This window comes from Prosopis cineraria, unplaced genomic scaffold, assembly GCF_029017545.1.
Source record: "Prosopis cineraria cultivar Desert tree isolate PC_DT_omini unplaced genomic scaffold, ASM2901754v1 PC7, whole genome shotgun sequence".
Classification (NCBI taxonomy): domain Eukaryota; kingdom Viridiplantae; phylum Streptophyta; class Magnoliopsida; order Fabales; family Fabaceae; genus Prosopis; species Prosopis cineraria.
The window spans coordinates 4,996,584-5,015,716 of NW_026555338.1; the positions used below are offsets into that span (position 1 = coordinate 4,996,584).

The 19,133-nt window shown below is 36.7% G+C and overlaps 1 protein-coding gene across 1 annotated transcript in view; it reads right to left on the reverse strand.

The window, feature by feature from the left end:
* The window catches only part of LOC129315063 (uncharacterized), a 62,499-nt gene that overhangs the window by 13,130 nt on the left and 30,236 nt on the right, over positions 1–19,133 (reverse strand). Inside the window, exons 5-9 of the mRNA XM_054958577.1 lie at positions 16,774–16,822; positions 2,110–2,256; positions 1,831–1,926; positions 582–695; positions 277–407 (exon numbers count right to left, since the gene is read on the reverse strand). Of these exons, the coding sequence (XP_054814552.1) occupies positions 277–407; positions 582–695; positions 1,831–1,926; positions 2,110–2,256; positions 16,774–16,822 (537 nt within the window). The remainder of the gene's footprint in view (positions 1–276; positions 408–581; positions 696–1,830; positions 1,927–2,109; positions 2,257–16,773; positions 16,823–19,133) is intronic.

Here is a 19,133-nt window from a genome sequence, read left to right on the forward strand (position 1 = left end):
CATCCCCCTCTTTTTCCAAAAAAAAAAAAAAAAAAGTGAAAAGGAAATGAGGAAAAGAAAAAGGCTCAGCTTCCTAGAAAGAGAACACAAGCAAGTAAAATAACCTTGAGCAGTATACATGGTTAGTCCACAGAACCTTAGGCATCTGGCCTAGCAGAAATCCAATACCTCTACCAACTAATGGCATCCTATGAAAGTAAAAGTTTACCTCAAGTATTCTTCTTCATCTTCAACATCTTTACCCACTAATGGCATCCTATGAAAGTAAAAGTTTACCTCAAGTATTCTTCTTCATCTTCAACTGGACCTTTCTTCTTCCCATGAGATAACTTGCCATTAGGTCCACCAATACTTTCCCTAATACTATCATTTAGTGTCTCTTCCAAGTTTTCAAGTTCTTCCAACATCTATTCAGATTAGTAACAAAAATACGTTAGAAATATCAGTGTGCATGCTTATACATCAGTATTAGCAACAAAACATGTTTCAATACAAATGCAAATCCCCAAACCTACGAGTATATAGAATATGGCGAGGGGATCAAGATAAGTCCTAATGTTATTTATTTCCTCCGAATTTACCTGAGTTATTCTTTGTTCATTTCGTGCAATATGAGTCTGTTGACCCTGTGTTAATCCACCTTGAGAAATGTCTTTAACTCGTATAGCATTGATTTCTTTCTTCATGTTAGCAATCTGCATCAGTATAAGTGGCATAAATACAAAGAAACTATTGTGTGTCTAATGAATAGGTGCTAATTGAAAGTAACAACTGTTTGAGACAAGCTCAACTTTACAGGACTCAAACTCCCAGGAATGCTTTTACAGGCTGCAAGGAATATTAAAGCCAAATTGCAGCAAGAACGAAGTATAAAAGAATATACTTCAATAATCAATTCCTCTTTTGTTGGATAGCATCCTTGGGCATGTCTTAAAAGCCCATGATGAGGAGTAAAGTTCAGAATTATTCACGTTATATTTTAGTCATTTATTAGATCATTTTAGGGTTTCCAGAACTGTATATAAGTTTCTGTCTTGTATCCTTTCTTTATGGAATATAGTTATGAGAATTTACATCTTTCACCATCACTATAAAAAACAACAAACTAATGAATCTGTCACAAACACGATGCATGAACTATTGAATAGAGGAAAATAAAAATGGATGATATAGCTTCTACAGGCCCAAAATATCCACAAAACAGATTTCCGTCTAATAGAATTGCCTTTGTTAACAAGTGGATATGACAGTTTCTTCTCGAATCATAATCCGTATGGCATCAGCAATTTAAGCAAATAATACATGTAAGGTTATCTTATTTTATGTCACTTGAAGCTCTTAACAGCATCAAAACAAATTATTGTGTCAGCAACTATTTATTTCTCACATGCAGCAGCTGCTACACGTTGGACTCGATAATGGATCCCCTGCATACATATTTTTCAATGCAAGATTCAGCCATGTTATTTAAATAATTAGATTTATCAGGTGGTTCATGGCTTGACATGGGAATTTCTTGCTTTCAGATGCATGCACCAAAATCTGTGCACTGACCTCCATTTCTAGCTCTGTCTTTATGCAAAACTCAATCAACGCATGTCATGAGCCCAGACACCAAAAAGTGAATGCAGGGAATCCATTATAGCGGAAGGCAAACTAACCCAACCATTTCTTTAGGGTACTTATCACAACATATATGAATTAACAGACCATGATTGAATTTAAGTTCTTTGACTTGCTAATGCATATTATAATTAAAATTGTGGATGTGAATTACACTAAAAAAACATACAATATAAGATGGTACATTTAACAAGGAGAACTGCTCACCTTTTCCATCCTTTTCGTTATTTTTTCACGAGTTCTTTCCTGCTTTTCAGTAAGCTTTCCTTTATATGATTGCCACGTTACTTCATCAGAATCATCCTGACATTTGAATCCACCAAATGAATGAAAAAGAAAGAAAAATTGGTCAAATCAAGCCCTCACAACAAAGGTTCATACAAAAGACAAAAAGATTCAATTTGGGTTGGGGTGGGGTGGGGGGGGGGGGAGGACTCAAAAGATCATAATATGTTTTGCAAGGCATGAAGACAAAATTCTACAAACCTCATCCTCTTCAATAGCATCCTCGCTCATACCCCATGAAATACCATCAGCAAGGGATGCTTCCAATCTTGCCCGTTGAAGTGAAGCTTCCCGATCTAGCATTTGTTCACGCATCTTGACTTCTCTCAGGACTTTCACATCAGTTTCCTAAGAAGATAAAAGCAATAAAACAGCTTAACCAATACATATGCAACACAAAAATATATGAGCAAATTGAAGAAAAATGCGGGAAAAAATTGCATTTTCATTCAAAATTGGAGAATAACTCAAAAGCAACTCTTCTTCCAAGAGGACATCAAAATTTCACAAATAATTTGGCTTTAAAATCGAATTGTAAAGCTATAAAGAATTTCATCTGTATAATGAGTATTCTGTGCTAGCATGAATTTACAAACCTGCTTTTACATTAGGCTAAAACAACATAATAGCCACATCACAATGAAACTAGGTTAAGATTTAGAGGATTGCAAGAGAGCTACAGAAAGAAATTTTAACATTACAGAAAGAACGCGTTCATGCATAACATAGAATTGTGTTCTCTTGTAAACTATTTCAAAACATATAATTATTTTCCTTGGAGTTAAAAGAAGTTTCATGCATGGCTTCTTCACATACAGAGGTCTTATTGCCTAGCATTACCGCATTTTCTTCTTCAAATTAAAAGTCATGTTTCTTGGTTCTATTTTCCATTCCTTTAAATGCTCCTCGATCACCACTTGCTGCCCATCAGGTAGCTTGTGTTATTTATTATAGAAGGTAAGGGGAAAAAAGCCAGAAAGCTTCGGTACCCGAGTATCAATCCATAACTCAAAAACAAAGATTTACTTGGTAAGTGATAGAACCTGAAACTAAAAAGCAATAAAATAGGAAATACTGGGAATGCTCTATTAACAATAGGGGAAATGTTGAGAATTACTGCTAAACACACTAAAATCACTTAGAGCTGAAAGAAGAAATGAAACATTAACAATCAAAAAAAGAAAATCCGCCTATGTTATATAGCCGGTCCCAAGCCCGGATAAAAGAGGAGGGTTGTGTTAGACCCTCAACAGTCAATGTAAAACTTTGTTGAATCTCACATGGATATAGACAACAGACATTTTTGTGCTAATGCTAGGTCGTTGCCTGTAAGTAACACGCTACATGGCTCAAGTGCAGTGATAAGTGAGTTAGGGCCATTGCATCGATGCCCAAATGTAGTGTTAAATGAGCAGGGGCTACCACGTTATTCTGGATTTGCGCGGCTAAAAAAGTTAGTCCATGTGAGCAAGATCAGACTTGGTACTTAGAATGTTGGGACCTTAACTGGTAAATCTACGGAGGTGGTATGAGTTATGATTCAGAGAAAAATTAATCTCTTGTGCCTGCAAGAAACAAAATGGACTAATGAACAAGCTAAGGATATCCAAAGTTTCAAACTTTGGCATATTGGGAAAGAAAACACACGCAATGGGGTGGGTATCATTGTCGATAAGGAGTTGAAGAAGAACGTGGTAGAAGTTAACAGAATTGGAGACAAAATTATTTCCTTAAAAATGATCATCGAATAAGAGACTATCAATATTGTTAGTGGTTACGCAACTCAAGTTGGGACAGAAGCTTAAAGAATTATTTTAGAAAGGCTTGGAGGGGTTGATTGAAAGAATACCACATAATGAAAAGATCTTTATTGGAGAAGACTTTAATAGACACGTCGAGAGGGAGGTAGGTCATTATATGAGAGTGCATGGTGGTTTGGGTTTTAGGAAACCAAATAATAAAGGCCAACAAATCCTTGATTTCTCTTTGACATATGATTTTAAGATTGCTAATACCTGTTTCAAGAAAAAGGATGAGCACCTCATCACTTATAAAAGCAAAGCTTCAAGGTTACAGATTGATTTCTTTTTGGTAAGGTGTAGCAAATGAGCAATTTGCTTCTCTCATAATTCATCAAAGGAGGCCGAATACATATATACCGGAATAGGAGCAATAATCTCTCCGAAAAGTAAGGAACCAGTATCGGTCAGTAGCTAAATAAGGTAATATCTAATTAAAGACAGATCCTACCTAATCTCCTAGGATAACGAATATTAATAGAAAATATTTACACATAATATCTAATAATTACACGGTCTAACCACATAAAGAACGCGAATAGAAGACTTTGTAAAAATTGTAAGGTGATTTCTGGAGATGCTGTTATGACACAACACAGGGTCCTTGTCCTTGATGTGTGTATTATGAGTAAAAACCAAAAGCGTCGACAAGTAATAACTCCACGGATTAGGCGGTGGCAATTAAAAGGTGAATAGAGAGAAATTTTCATGAGAAATCTCTTGGCCGAAGGAATTTAGGAGTCTCAAAAAAGTGCTAATACCTTGTAGGAAGACTTGGCTGTGAAGTTAAGGAAGGTTACAAAAGAAGTTTTGAGAGAATCAAGAGGTGTTTGTTCAAGAGATAAGGAGTCTTGGTGGTGGAATGATAGCAACAACAACAACAACAACAACAAGCCTTTATCCCACTAGGTGGGGTCGGCTACATGGATTGCAAGACGCCATTGTGCTCTATCATTTATCAAGCTTTTAGGAATATTATTAATTAAGAGATCGCGTTCAACAACTTCCAAGAGTGTTCTCTTAGGCCTTCCTCTACCTCTCTTAATCGGACTCAAAGTTATATGTTCCACTCTTCTCACTGGTGCCTCCCTTGGTCTTCTTTGTATATGCCCAAACCATCTCAACCGATTTTCTACCATTTTTTCCTCAATAGGTACCACCCTCACTTTTTCGCGTACGTGCTCATTTCGAATTTTATCTTTACGTGTATGTCCGCACATCTATCATAACATTCTCATCTCTACTACTCCAACTTTATGCTCTTGCTGTCCCGTTAGAACCCAGCATTCACTACTAAATAACATTGCCGGTCAGATAGCAGTGCGATAAAACTTTCCTTTAAGTTTATTAGGCACCTTACGGTCACAAATAACTCCTTTAGCTTTTCTCCAATTAAACCACCCAGCTTGAATTCTATGTGAAATATCTCCACTGATTTCGCCATCATTTTGAATAATGGCTCCCAAATATCTAAACTTTTCCACTTGAGGTATAATTTGATCTCCCAATTTCACTTCCAAATTATTGTCGAATATTCCTTTACCAAATTTGCAATATAAATATTCAGTCTTACTTCTACTCAGACGAAAACCTTTCGACTCCAATGTCCTCCTCCATAACTCAAGTTTACAATTAACCTCTTCTCTTGTCTCTGCTATAAGAATTATATCATCCGTGAAGAGCATACATTTCGGGATTTCCTCTTGAATATGTTCCGTCAAAACATTTAAAATCAAGTTGAGCAAATAAGGACTCAGAGATGATCCCTGATGTAGTCCAATCTTTATAGGAAAATCCTTTGTTTGACCACTAGGCGTTCTTATACTAGTTTTTACCCCTCACACATATCTTGTATGGCTTTAATATAAGCAAGCCGTACTCCCTTTTTTTCCAACGCTTTCCAAAGCACTTCTCTTGGTATACGGTCATAAGCTTTTTCCAAATCAATAAAAACCATGTGTAGATCTTTATCTTTACAACGATACTTTTCCATTAATTCCCTTAGTAGATAAATCGCCTTTGTAGTTGATCTACCTGGCATACAACCAAATTGATTCTCAAAACTACTTGTCTCCAATCTCAACCTGTGCTCAATTACTTTCTCCCACAATTTCATTGTGTGGCTCATAAGTTTAATCCCTCTATAGTTAGTACAATTCTGAATATCTCCTTTATTTTTATAAATAGGAATTAATGTACTTCTCCTCCACTCATCAGGCATTTTCTTGGACCGTAAGATCACATTAAATAACTTAATTAACCATCTCACCCCTTCTTCACCTAAACATTTCCACACTTCGATAGATACACAATCAGGTCCATTGGCTCTACCATTTGCCATTTTCTTAAGAGCTTCCTTTACCTCCTTATCACGTATTATTCGATAGAATGACAAATTTTGTTCCCTTCACCAGTTACTAAATCCTCCAAGTTACTAAATGAATCCTCTCCATCATTGAAAAATTTAGAAAAGTAAGTCTCCCATCTATTTTTAATTTCATCATCTGTAACTAAAATTCTTCCCTCTTCATCCTTAATACACCTTACCTATTCTAGATCTCTTGATTTTCTTTCCCTACTCTTGGCAATCTTATAAATATTTTGCTCTCCTTCCTTCGTCTCAAGGTTCTTATAAAATTCTTCAAAAAATTTAGAACGAGCTTCACCCACAGCTCTCTTAGTTTCCTTCTTAGCCATACGGTACCTCTCCTAATTTTCCTCATTGTTACACAGATGTATGGCTTTAAAACAGTTCTTCTTATACTTGATTTTGTCCTATACACTATTATTCCACCACCAAGACTCCTTATCTCTCGGACCAGAACCTTTCGATTCTCCCAAAACTACTTTTGCAACCTCCCGTATCTTTTTAGCCATATCCTCCCATATGATGTTAGCACTTCCTTGAGATTCCCAAATTCCTTTATCCAAAAGATTTCGCTTGAAAATATCTTGCTTCTCACCTTTTAATTGCCACCACCTAATCCTTGGTGTTACTACTTGTCGACGTTTTTGGATTTTACTCATAATACACACATCAAGGACTAGGACCCTATGTTGTGTCGTTACAGCATCTCTGGGGATCACCTTACAATTTTTACAAAGTCTACTATCTGTGTTCCTAACCAAAAGAAAATCAATCTGTGACCTTGAGACTCCACTTTTGTAAGAAATGAGATGCTCATCTCTCTTCTTGAAACAAGTGTTGGCAATCTTAAAATCATACACCAATGAGAAATCAAGAAGAGTTTGTCCTTCATTGTTTAGCTCTCCAAAACCAAAACCACCATGCACCCTCGCATGCTGACCAGCTTCCCTCCCAACATGCCCATTAAAGTCTCCTCCAATAAAAATCTTCACACTCTGTGGTATATGTCGAATCAACCCCTCCAGATCCTCCCAAAATAATTCCTTAATACTGGCTTCTGTCCCGACTTGCGGTGCATAAGCGCTAACAATATTAACAGTCTCACGTCCAATTATCATTTTTAAGGAAATAATTTTGTCTCCAATTCTGCTAACTTCTACAACGTTCTTCTTCCACTTCTTATCTATAATGATGCCTACTCCATTGCGTGCACTTACTTTTCCTATATACTAAAGTTTGAAACCTTGAATATCCTTAGCTTCTTCTCCACGCCATTTTGTTTCTTGCAGGCAAAGGATATTGATTTTCCTTTGAATCATAACTCCTACAACCTCAACAGATTTACAATTTAATGTCCCAACATTCCAAGTACCAAATCTAATTTTGCTCTTATGGACTAACTTCTTTAGCCGCGTGCGTCCAGAATGACGCGGTAGCCCTTGCTCATTTAACACATCCGGGCACCGATGCAGCGGCTCTAACTCACTTATCACTGTACTCGAGCCATGCAGCGCGTTACTTACGGGTAAAGACCTAGCATTAACATTATAACGCCTATTGTCCATGTTCATGATAGATTCAACAAAGTTTTACATTGGTTGTTGATGGCCTAACACAACCCTCCTCCTTTACCCGAGCTTGGGACCGGCTATAAACATAGGCGGAGTTTGGTGGTGGAATGATAGCGTATAGGAAAAAAATCAAGTATAAGAGTGCTTCAAAGCCATCCATTTGTGCAATAATGATGAAAATTGGGAAAGATATTGTATGGCTAAAAGGGAAACTAAAAAGGCCATGAGTGAAGCTTGTTCTAAAGCATTTGAAGAGTTTTACAATGGTCTTGAGACAAAAGATGGAGAACAAAAAATTTATAAGATTGCTAAGAGTGAGAACAGAAAATCAAGACATTTGGAACAAGGTGTATAAATGATGAAGAGGGAAATGTTTTGAACACAGATAATGATCTTAAAGACAGATGGAAGACATACTTTTCAAACTTTTCAATGATGGTGGTGGTCCATCAATTAACTTAAAAGATTTAGTAACTCCTAAAAGTAAGCAAAATTTGTCATTTTATCGAAGAATATGAGCCTAGGAAGTGAGAGGAGCTCTTTAAAAAATGACAAATGATAGAGCCAATGAACCTGATTGTATCCCCATTGAAATGTGGAAATGTTTGGGCAAAAAAGGAGTGCGGTGGTTAACTAAATTATTTAATGAGATCTTACAACCCAAGAGAATGCCGGACGATTGGAGGAGAAGCACCTTAGTTCCTACAGAAGGATTAAATTTATGAATCATACTATGAAATTATAAGAAAGAGTAATTGAGCATAGGTTGATATAAAAACTGGTATTCCTGAGAATTAGTTCGGCTTCATGCCAGGAAGGGCGACTACAGAAGCTATTTATCTATTAAGAGAATTAATGGAAAACCATCGATACAAAGGTAAAGATTCACCTATGGTTTTTATTGATTTAGAAAAAGGTTATGATCATGTATCAAGAAAAGTACTTTGGAAGACATTGGAAAGGAAGGGTGTACAAGTTGCCTATATTCGAGCTATACAAGACATGTATGAGGGGGCAAAAACTAGTATAAAAACGCTTAGTAGCAAAACAAAAGATTTTTCTATAAAGATTAGACTGCATCAAGGATCATCTTTTAGTCCTTATTTGTTTGATATAGTCTTAGATGTTTGGACTGAGCATATTTAAGAGGAAATTCCTAAATACATGCTTTTCGCAGATGATATAGTTCTTATTGCAAAGACAAGAGAATAGATAATTTGTAAACTTCAGTTATGGATGAAGACATTGGAGTCAAAAGGTTCCTCCTGAGTAGGAATAAAACAGAATATTTATATTGTAATTTTGATAAAGGGTCAGTGAGTAGTAACTTGAAAGTAAAATTAGGTGATTAGATGATACCTCAAGGAAAAAAAATTAGATATTTGAGAGCAATTATTCAACAAAACGGGGAAATTGATGGAGATATTATGCAAGAGATACAAGCGAGGTGGTTTAATTAGAGAAAGGCTAAAAGAGTTATCTGCGATTGTAAGATACCTGATAAGCTTAAAAGAAAGTTTTATCGAATTGCTATAAGACTAGCAATTTTATATGGTAGTGAATGTTAAGCTTTGACGAGACAGAACATAAAGTTGGAGTAGCAAAAATGAGAATGTTGATATGGATGTATGGATATACACGTAAGGACAAAATTTGAAATGAGTGTGGATCGGACATATACAAAGAGTACCACAGGAGACAACTGTGAGAAAAATGAAACAGATAACTTCAAGCCCTGTCAACAAGGGTAGAGGAAGACCGAAGAGAATACTTTTGAAGGTTGTTGAGTGACCTTTTAATTAATAATATTTCTAAAAGCTTAATAAATGATATAACACAATGGCATCATATTGTGGAATTTTCAGAGAGGAAAAATTGTATTATCTCATTGCATTGTTAATGTACACACTGGTCCTATATATATACATCAAGAGAGATAAAAGCTAATAAATACTAATAAAGCCTAATCAATGAGATCCTAATAAATGCTAATTATTCACAATAATAACATATTCCCACTCCCCCCCTCAAGTTGGATCATAGATGCTAATTATGTCCAACTTGCTTATACAACTCTCAAATGTAGGCTTGGGTAGTCCCTTGGTTAGTACATCCGCAACTTGTAACTTTGTAGGTAGGTATGTTAGACATACAATACCTCCTTCTACTTTCTCTTTGATAAAATGTCTATCCACTTCAACATGTTTAGATCCCTCATGCTATACAGGATTCAATGCCATGCTTATAGCAGCCTTATTATTACAATACAATTTCATTGGTGGATCAACTCTGACTTGTATTCCTTCCATGACCCTACTTATCCATAGTTCTTCTGTAATTCCTTGAGCTAATGCGCTCAATTTTGATTCAGCATTGCTTCTAGATACAACTCTTTGCTTTTGACTTTTCTAAGTTACTAAGTTTCCCTACACAAATGAACAATAGCCAGAGGTGGATCTCCTGTCTCCGTAAGCCCGCCCCATTCTGCATCGGTGTAAATCTCAACTGTCCTTTGATCAGGCTTCTTGAATAACAATCCCTTACCAGGTATACTCTTAAGGTATTTAAGAATCCTATATACAGCTTCCAGGTGTCTCTTCCTTGGATCACACATGTATTGACTTACTACACTGACAGCAAAAGTAATATTTGGCCTCGTATGGGATAAATAAATCAGCTTCCCAACCGGTCTCTAATATCTGTCTTAATCAATGGTTTCTTGTTTCTCCTTGTCTTCTTCCTCTTCAACTTCATTATCAGAGTTGTCTTCTCCTTCTAACTCCTCAATGCCGCTTTTCTTAGGTGGCTTCTTCTTTTTGGAGATCACAATAGGAGTTTCCTTAGGTTTACAACCCAACATGCCAGTTTCCCTGAGAAGATCAAGTATATACTTCCTTTGAGATACATATATTCCTTGTTTTGACCTAGCAATTTCCATCCCGAGAAAATATTTCAAATTCTCAAGATCCTTAACTTCAAATTCCTTACCAAGAACAGCTTTTATCCTTGTTATTTCATCAACATGATCTCTTGTATGGATTATATCATCAACGTACACAATGAGGATGCACTTCTTAGCTCCCTCAGCCTTAACAAACATCGTATGATCTGACAATCCTTGCTTGTAGCCTTCTAACTTCACAACCCTTGAGAATCTGTCAAACCATGCCCTAGGTGACTGTTCCAAGCCATACAGTGATTTTTTCAGCCAGCATACTATCATTTCTGCCTCTATCAAACCCAGAAGGTAAAGTCATGTAGACTTCTTCTTTCAATTCTCCATTTAGAAAAGAATTTTTTATATCTAATTGATGAAGATGCCATTCAAGGTTCACTACCACTGACAATAGAATTCTTAGTGTTCAGTTTTGCCACTAGCACAAACGTCTCGTTGTAGTCTATGCCATAGGTATAAGTGAAACCTCTTGCTACTAACCATGCTTTCAACTTGTCAAGTGTGCTATCAACCTTATGCTTTAGGGTAAAGACCCACTTGCAACTAACCAGTTTCTTACCTCTAGGTCTTTCAACAATCTCCCATGTTTCATTTTTCTCCAAAGCTCTCATTTCCTCCATAACTACATTTCTCCATTTTGGTATTTCCAATGCCTTTCGGATGTTGTTAGAAATAACAACTTTATCCAAATTAGTGATGAAGGCTCGGTAACTAGGAGAGAGAGCCTTGTAGGACACACGTCTCTAAATTGGATGCAAAGTACAAGACCGAGGTTGTTTCCGAAGGGCAATAGGTAGATCAAGATCAGTAGATTCACATCTTTGTTCTGAGTCATTTGACTTACTAGATGGATCAATCCTTGGTACGTTAGCTTCAGGGACTACCTCTGGTCCTGATTCTCTTGGTGCCTCAGGTACAAGTTGCTCACCATCTTTGTTTTCTTCTTTCGAGCGTAAACTAACAACTCCCCCTTTTGTGGTCTTTCTACATCTTTCTCTGTTTTCTTGTTTTCCTCAAACTTTGGCATAAGAGAAGAGGTTGGTGAAGGTGGGATGTTGGACAAAGGTAAGGGTAATGGTTCTGGTAAAGGAGACACAAACTCAAGAAGTGTATATTCAGCATTAGGTTCTAGTTCCCAAGTCTGAGATTCCCCTATATTCTCTCCCTGAATTGAGGAATTGGAATAAAAAGGAGTTTCTTCATGGAAAGTAACATCGAGGCTTACAAGGATGTGTTTAGAAACAGGATCGAAGCATTTATATCCTCTTTGAGTAGAATAGCCAAAGAAGATACACTTGATAGCTCGAGGTTCAAGTTTACTGCTTTGGTGGATATAAACAAAGGTTGTGTGCCCAAACACACGAAGCGGAAGTTTGGTTTCAATGTGGGATGTAGGAAAAACACTGCAATTTTTGGAGAAGAGTTTTGAAGGCTAATATTCAACTGGGCATTCGGTTGATGAGATAGGTTGCGGTTAAAACGGCATCTCCCTAATAAAACTTTGGCACGTTGCAAGTGAACATGAGTGCTCTTGCAACTTCAAGGATATGTCTATTTTTTCTTCCTGCGACCCCATTTTATTGGGGCGTATGGGCACACGTACTGGTATGGACAATCCCATGCATTTGGAGAAAATTATTCAAAGACTGGTTGACGTATTCAGTGCCATTATCGGTGTGTAAAACTTGAATGCTAGTGTGCAATTGGCTTTTGATCATGTTGAAAAAACTCATGAATGTGGATGCAACCTCGGACTTGTTTTTCAAAAGGTAAACCCAACAAACACGAGTATGGTCGTCAATGAAGGAGATGAACCATTTTGTTTTAGTATGGTTTGAAATGCGAAATGGTCCCCACAAATCATGGTGAATGGTTGTGAAAGGTTTGGTAGGTGTGTATTTGGCTCTAGGAAAGGAAGTTCGATGGTGTTTGGCAAGTTCACATACCTCACACTGGATTTCACTATGATTCAAGATCAGGCATAAGGTTGGAAACAACCGCTGAAGGTAATGAAAATAAGGGTGACCCATTCTCTTATGCCACAACATAAAATCATGAACTTTAGAGGTAGATGCAGAATTACCAACAATAGGTGGGTTATCTACTCGAGTGATGACCTCTAAATAATAGAGCCCCTCATATTTTTTAGCATTGTCGATTGTCGCACCAAATGATAGATCCTAAAACACACAATGTGACGGGAGAAATTTAGCAAAACAATTTGAGTGCTTGGTCAGTTGACTGATTGAAAGTAAATTACAATCAAGTTTTGGCACGTGAAGGACAGATTCCAAAATAATAGAATCTGATATACGGATACTCCCTTTTCCTGCCACCGGTGCTAAGGAGCCGTCTGCAATTTTCACTTTAATATTTCTAGCACATGGGGTGCAAGTGGTGAACAATTGATGATAATTAGTCATATGATCAGATGCCCCGGAATCTACGATCCAGACCATTGCACTTCGAGTCGTCTTTAAAGCCTGAAGAAAAGACCCTCTTTTTGCCACAAATGCCATGGGTGCAGATCTGGAATTATGCACAACACTACATAAAAGTAGCCATAACACCACTCCTAGCACTTCAAATGAGGGAAAAGCTTTCTGGCAGACTGAAAACAGAAGCCACAACCCAATATAACTCCAAACCTAGCAAAACAAGGCACCAACAACACCATACAACCTGATATGGCTCGAAAACGATGTGCCCATACACCGGATTGTGCTGGATCTGGCTAGAGAGAGTGCGTCATTGCCGTCCGAGAAGATCGCGTCCTAAATGGAGCCGCCATGCGCCACCATGCACTGTTGGAAGCTTACTGACGTAGTAAGCAGGGGTGGCACATGTGGTCTACACGCGCCGCTGTTCGCCGCCGCCGTCCTAGGTTTCGTCGTTCGGAGCCTCCTGAGTACATCTAGGGTGGCGGTGAGATTCAAAACTCGCTCCACCATTGTCCACACAAACGCCATCACGTTCTGTTCAGGCAGCCCCATTCTAGCCATTCCGGAACTAATTTAATTTGAAATTTTGAGCCTGATGCTCTGATACCATGTGGAATTCTCAGAAAGGAAAAATTGTACTATCTCATTACATTTCTAATGTACACACTGGTCCTATATATATACATCAAGAGAGATAAAAGCTAATAAATACTAATAAAGCCTAATTAATGAGATCCTAATAAATGCTAATTATTCACAATAATAACATAATATTCCCACACATATAATCTATGTAGCTAACCCACCTAATGGGATAAGGCTTATTGTTGTTGTGACCTCTCATTGCACAAACACCATTCTACTTACCTCTCTCTCACCCCTCAGCCTCCTTCTGCTCACTCCCACTACTTTGATAGTGTCAAACAACTTTATAATCCCTTGCTCTTAGCATTCAGCCCTTCCTTTTCTACTGGTTGCCTAATGTGTCATGGGCTGGGCCCTTTTGTATGTCACTCTTTTTAGCTCTTCTATCATAGACTCAGCCTCATAACCTATAAGAAAGAGGAAGCAAGAGCAGATGGCCACAGAAGCTATAATCCAAAGCAAGATGATGGTGATCGCATGTATTTGTAGCAATTATATGACACGGTTTGTATCCTGTTTCTTCAGTCATTGGTCTCAGTTTAGTTATTCTATTTTTTTTTGGGAGTCAAACAAAGTACTAAAGCTGAAATCGCAACAATGGGGAATTTGATGAAATAGAGAAACTGAAGAGAGTCTTGGCCTCAAAATTTGAGGTAAAAGACATAGGCCAAATGCGCTATTTTCTAGGTGTAGAAGTAGCTAGATCAAAGAAAGGAATATGTATCTCACAAAGAAAATATATCCTTGATCTCTTGAATGCAATCAAGAAGAAAAAGAAAAAAGGAGAAGAAGACAAAGATGATAAAGAAAAGGAGGAAGAAAGTCAACTAGCCAACAAAGATACCAAAGTTTCGTGAGAAGATTGATATACTTGCCACATACAAGACCAACTATTGCCTTTGCAGTGAGTTTTGTAAGTCAACATATACTCTCACCAAAAAAAATAAAAAAATCACCCACGAGTTGCATTTAGAATGATGAGATATTTAAAAAGTACCCCAAGAAATAGATTGTTCTTCACAAAAAGGTGAACAGCCCAAGGTTTAAAGATTTATTGGTGCCGATTGGGCAGGAGCTTCAGAGGATAGAAGGCTTATATCTGGGTATTGTACCTTTGTTTAGGGCAACCTAGTAACTTGGAGGAGCAAGAAACAAATGTGATGTTTAGAAGTACGACAGAAGCCGAGTTTAAAAATATAGCTCATGGAATCTGTGAAGGCTTGTATTTGTAAATACTCCCTTTGGTCCTTATTGAAGGATACTTTCAACCATTTCACACATCTTAAAAAAAGTTAGTTTTTTCTTGGTATCATAAAAAATTGACATATACTTTCATTTTGACCTTTGGCTTTAAATAGTGATACAATTACTACATTAAATACCTTCATGCTAATTAAGAAAGGATAAAATTTGAAAAAGTAGTTTAATTACTACAAAGTGTTCTACATTTTGAATAAAAAATTACTTCTAAAAAGTGTCTTATAAATAGGATCAAAGGAAGTACTTCTCAATGGACTACAAGTTAGTGTGGAACTGCCTATTAAGCTTTATTCTAATAGCAAGGCAGCCATAAGCACATCTCACAATTCAATTCAACATGATAGAACAAAACATGGCGAATTGAACAGACATTTCATCAAAGAAAAAGATTGAAAGTGATGCAGTGTGCCTAATATATGTTCCATCGGAGAAACAAGCTGCCAATGTTCTCACCAAGGGTTTTCCAAGAGAGAATTTTGATGATTGCATAAGTAAGTTGAACATGATTAATATCTGTGATCCAACTTGAGGGGAGTGTGGGAATATCTTTAATTTTAATGTTCTGACTGTACAGCTTTTATCACCATTTATTAGCTTTTGTTAGATTTTATTACCCCTGCTGTATATATTTTGGGTGTAGTTCATTCTTCAGATCAATGAGAAATATTTTTCCCAACTATTCCATAGGCATAAGAGGTTCCAACACCCTAATTTTCATCACCTATATCGTTCATATTTTAATGATAGAGCACAATGGCGTCTTGCAATCCATGTAGCCGACCCTACCTAGTGAGATAAAGACTTGTTGTTGTTGTTTTGTATATCATTCATTCCCATCCCTTTCCCCAACCAATAAGCATGATGTTGAATAGGGCTGATTATGGGCAGGGTTGGGCCAGGCAAGGTAGCTACCCATTACCCAACCCTAAAAGCCTTTGGGCACAAAATTCAGCCCAATTCTCAACCATGCTCAGAAAATGCCTGTATTTGGACAGCCAGCAAACAAGCTCAGGCAGATGTCCAATTTGACCCCCGGAATTTCCAACAAAAAAAAATAATAAAAAATAATAATAAAAGAAACCTGGAAATCTGGAACTGTTGAACCATAAAAAAGCAAACTAATATCGTCCAGCATCCATAAACTAACAAACTAAATAATTTAAGTTAAATTTCAACACTTCAAATCTCATTTTAAAAATAAATAGAATATCCTTTAATAATAAAAGAAACCTGGAAATCTGGAACTATTGAACCATAAAAAAGCAAACTAACATTGTCCAGCACCCACAAACTAACAAACTAAATAATTTAAGTTAAATTTCAACACTTCAAATCTCATTTTAAAAATAAATAGAATATCCTTTATCCTAAGATGGCCACCAAATCTGAATGCGTAAATTAAAGAGCAATACCAATAATATCTTTACAAACAAAAATCGTGCAGTAAAGAGCCCAGCAACATCAAAACCCATGAATATATTTAATATTGTAGCAAAAAGCCTAGCAATAGCAACGCCTATATTGTCTTGAAGAATCATACCCAAACAAAAAAAAAGCACAGGAATATAATTTGCATGAAGCCCCTAGGGCTGATCAATTCATCAGAGAAATTGTAGGCATTTTAGAGACAATTATTGCTCACATCAGAAACCATGTAATCAGTCAATTTAATTACAAAACTAATACTACACTTACTTTCAAAAAGAGATCATTAGAAAGGAAATGTGTGCTCAAAACACATCAATACATGGGGAATAGACAAAAACCAAAATAGTTAATTCAGCAGGAAAAATAATGGGCTAGAAACAAAAAATCCAGAACTTACTGGAAGCATCAAGTGAGATGGTCCTTGGAAGATGAACAAGCGAGATGACCTGTTTATTGAACAAAAACATAATCATCAGAAGCATACAACAACAAAAAAGTTCCTTGGAGATGAAATTTTGTTCTGACTATTTTTAGATCCCACTTTGAAAATAAAGTATATTGAGCAGTTAAAACAGAGTTGCATAACCAAAGAGATATTGCAATGCAATAGCCTTTTACTGCATCAAATAACCAAGAAAGAATAATCTCACTCATTCTAACATATCATATCCTGTCAGTGTAGTGATTTAGGTAGTATACAAAATGTTATGACATCCCAGAACGATTCCATGGAAAGGATTATTCTTCGAGAAGGAAGCTACCAAGAATCTGAAGGCTTGTATAGATACAGATTGGGTTACATCCATGACTGATAGAAGACCCATGACAAGCTATTGCACAAAAACCACCACAACAAACCTTATTTCATTAAGTGAGGTCGGCTATGTGATTATATGACGTCATTATACTCTATCATTTATTAAGTTTTTAAGAATATTATTAATTAAAAGGTCTCGCTCAACAACCTCCAAAAGTGTTCTCTTCGATCTTCCTATACCCTTCTTGACAAGCTCAAAATCATCTATTCCACTCTCTTCACAAGTGCCTCTCGTGATCTTCTTTATACATATCCGAACCATCTCAAACGACAAGCTATTGCACAAATGTATGAAATACTAAGCAACATGGAGAAGCAAAATTCAATTCATAATATGAACGCCACATTTCACAGTGGATTGCAGACAACTTATCAATTAATACCTAAATTGAAAGCAACATAGAATCATCCATGACTCATAGGTTTTGTAGTAATTTGAGTCAAGATGGTATAATTGCACAATTCTACGATTGAAAAAAAGAATCAAAATTATGAGTACCCAAGATGTGAAGTCAAGTACATCAAAACTCAATGAAACTCAATTGTAGAGACTATAGATTCATGGGTTTCTGTGGCACTTTGAGAGGGAAAATACCATTTTCATTAATACAAAAATGAGTTACAATCGGTATATATACACAAAGCTGAGAGACAGAATAATAAATAATAATAACCCCTAATAATCAACAATAATCCCTAATAATCAGGGTAGAATATTTATAATAAATTCAATATCACCATACTCCCCTTCAAGTTGGATCATAGATGCTAATCATGTCCAACTTGCTTATGTAACTTTCAAAGGCAAGCTTATGAAGCCCCTTGGTTAGAACATCCGCAGCTTGAAGATTGGTAGGCAAATAAGTCAAACATATGATTCCTTCTTCCACTTTGTCTCTAATGAAATACCTATGCACTTCTACATGTTTAGATTTCTCATGTTAAACCGGATTTAGGGCCATGCTTATAGCCGCCTTATTATCACAATAGAGTTTTAATGGTAAGTCCAACTTGACATATATCTCTTCTAAGACTCGTTTCAGCCACAACTCCTCCATTATTCCTTAAGCTAATGCTCGTAATTCGAACTTGGCACTACTTTTAGAGACAACTCTTTGTTTTTGACTCTTCTAAGTAACGAGATTTCCCCACACGAAGGAGCAAAGCAAAAGTTGACCTTCTATTAGGAAGAGTTCTTCCCCAATCTACATCTGTGTAAACTTCTATGGTTCTTTGTTCTTGTTTTTGGAAGAATAACCCCCTACCAGGAGTACCTTTTAGATACCTCAAAATCCTATAGGCTGCTTCCATATGCTTCTTCGCTTCATTCATGTGTTGGCTATCCAAACTCACTGCAAAGGCAATATTCAGTCTTGTATGGAAAAGATAAATCAGCTTTCCGACAAGTCTTTGATATCTTTCCTTGTCAACGGCCTCTTCTTTCTCATTATCTTCTTCTTCTTCTTCAATCTCATCACCAAGATCTTCTTCGTCTTCTTCTAACTCTTCCTTATTCTTCTTTGGCTTCTTTTTCTTTGGAATCACAAGAGGGGTTTCAGCAGGCTTACATCCCAACATACCTGTTTCCTTCAAAAGATCAAGTACATACTTCCTTTGAGATATGTAGATACCTCTCTTTGACCTTGCAACTTCCATCCCAAGAAAGTATTTCAAGTTTCCAAGGTCTTTTACCTTGAATTCTTTTCTGAGAGCATTCTTTATTCTAGTTATTTCCTCGAAATAGTCTCCTGTGAGGATAATGTCATCAACATATACAATAAGAATGCACCTCTTACCTCCCTCATCTTTAACAAACATTGTATGGTCTGACAGACCTTGCTTGTAGCCCTCTAGTTTGAGGACTTTCGAGAACCTATCAAACCATGCCCTGGGAGACTGTTTTAAGCCATATAAAGATTTCTTCAATCTACACACTTGAT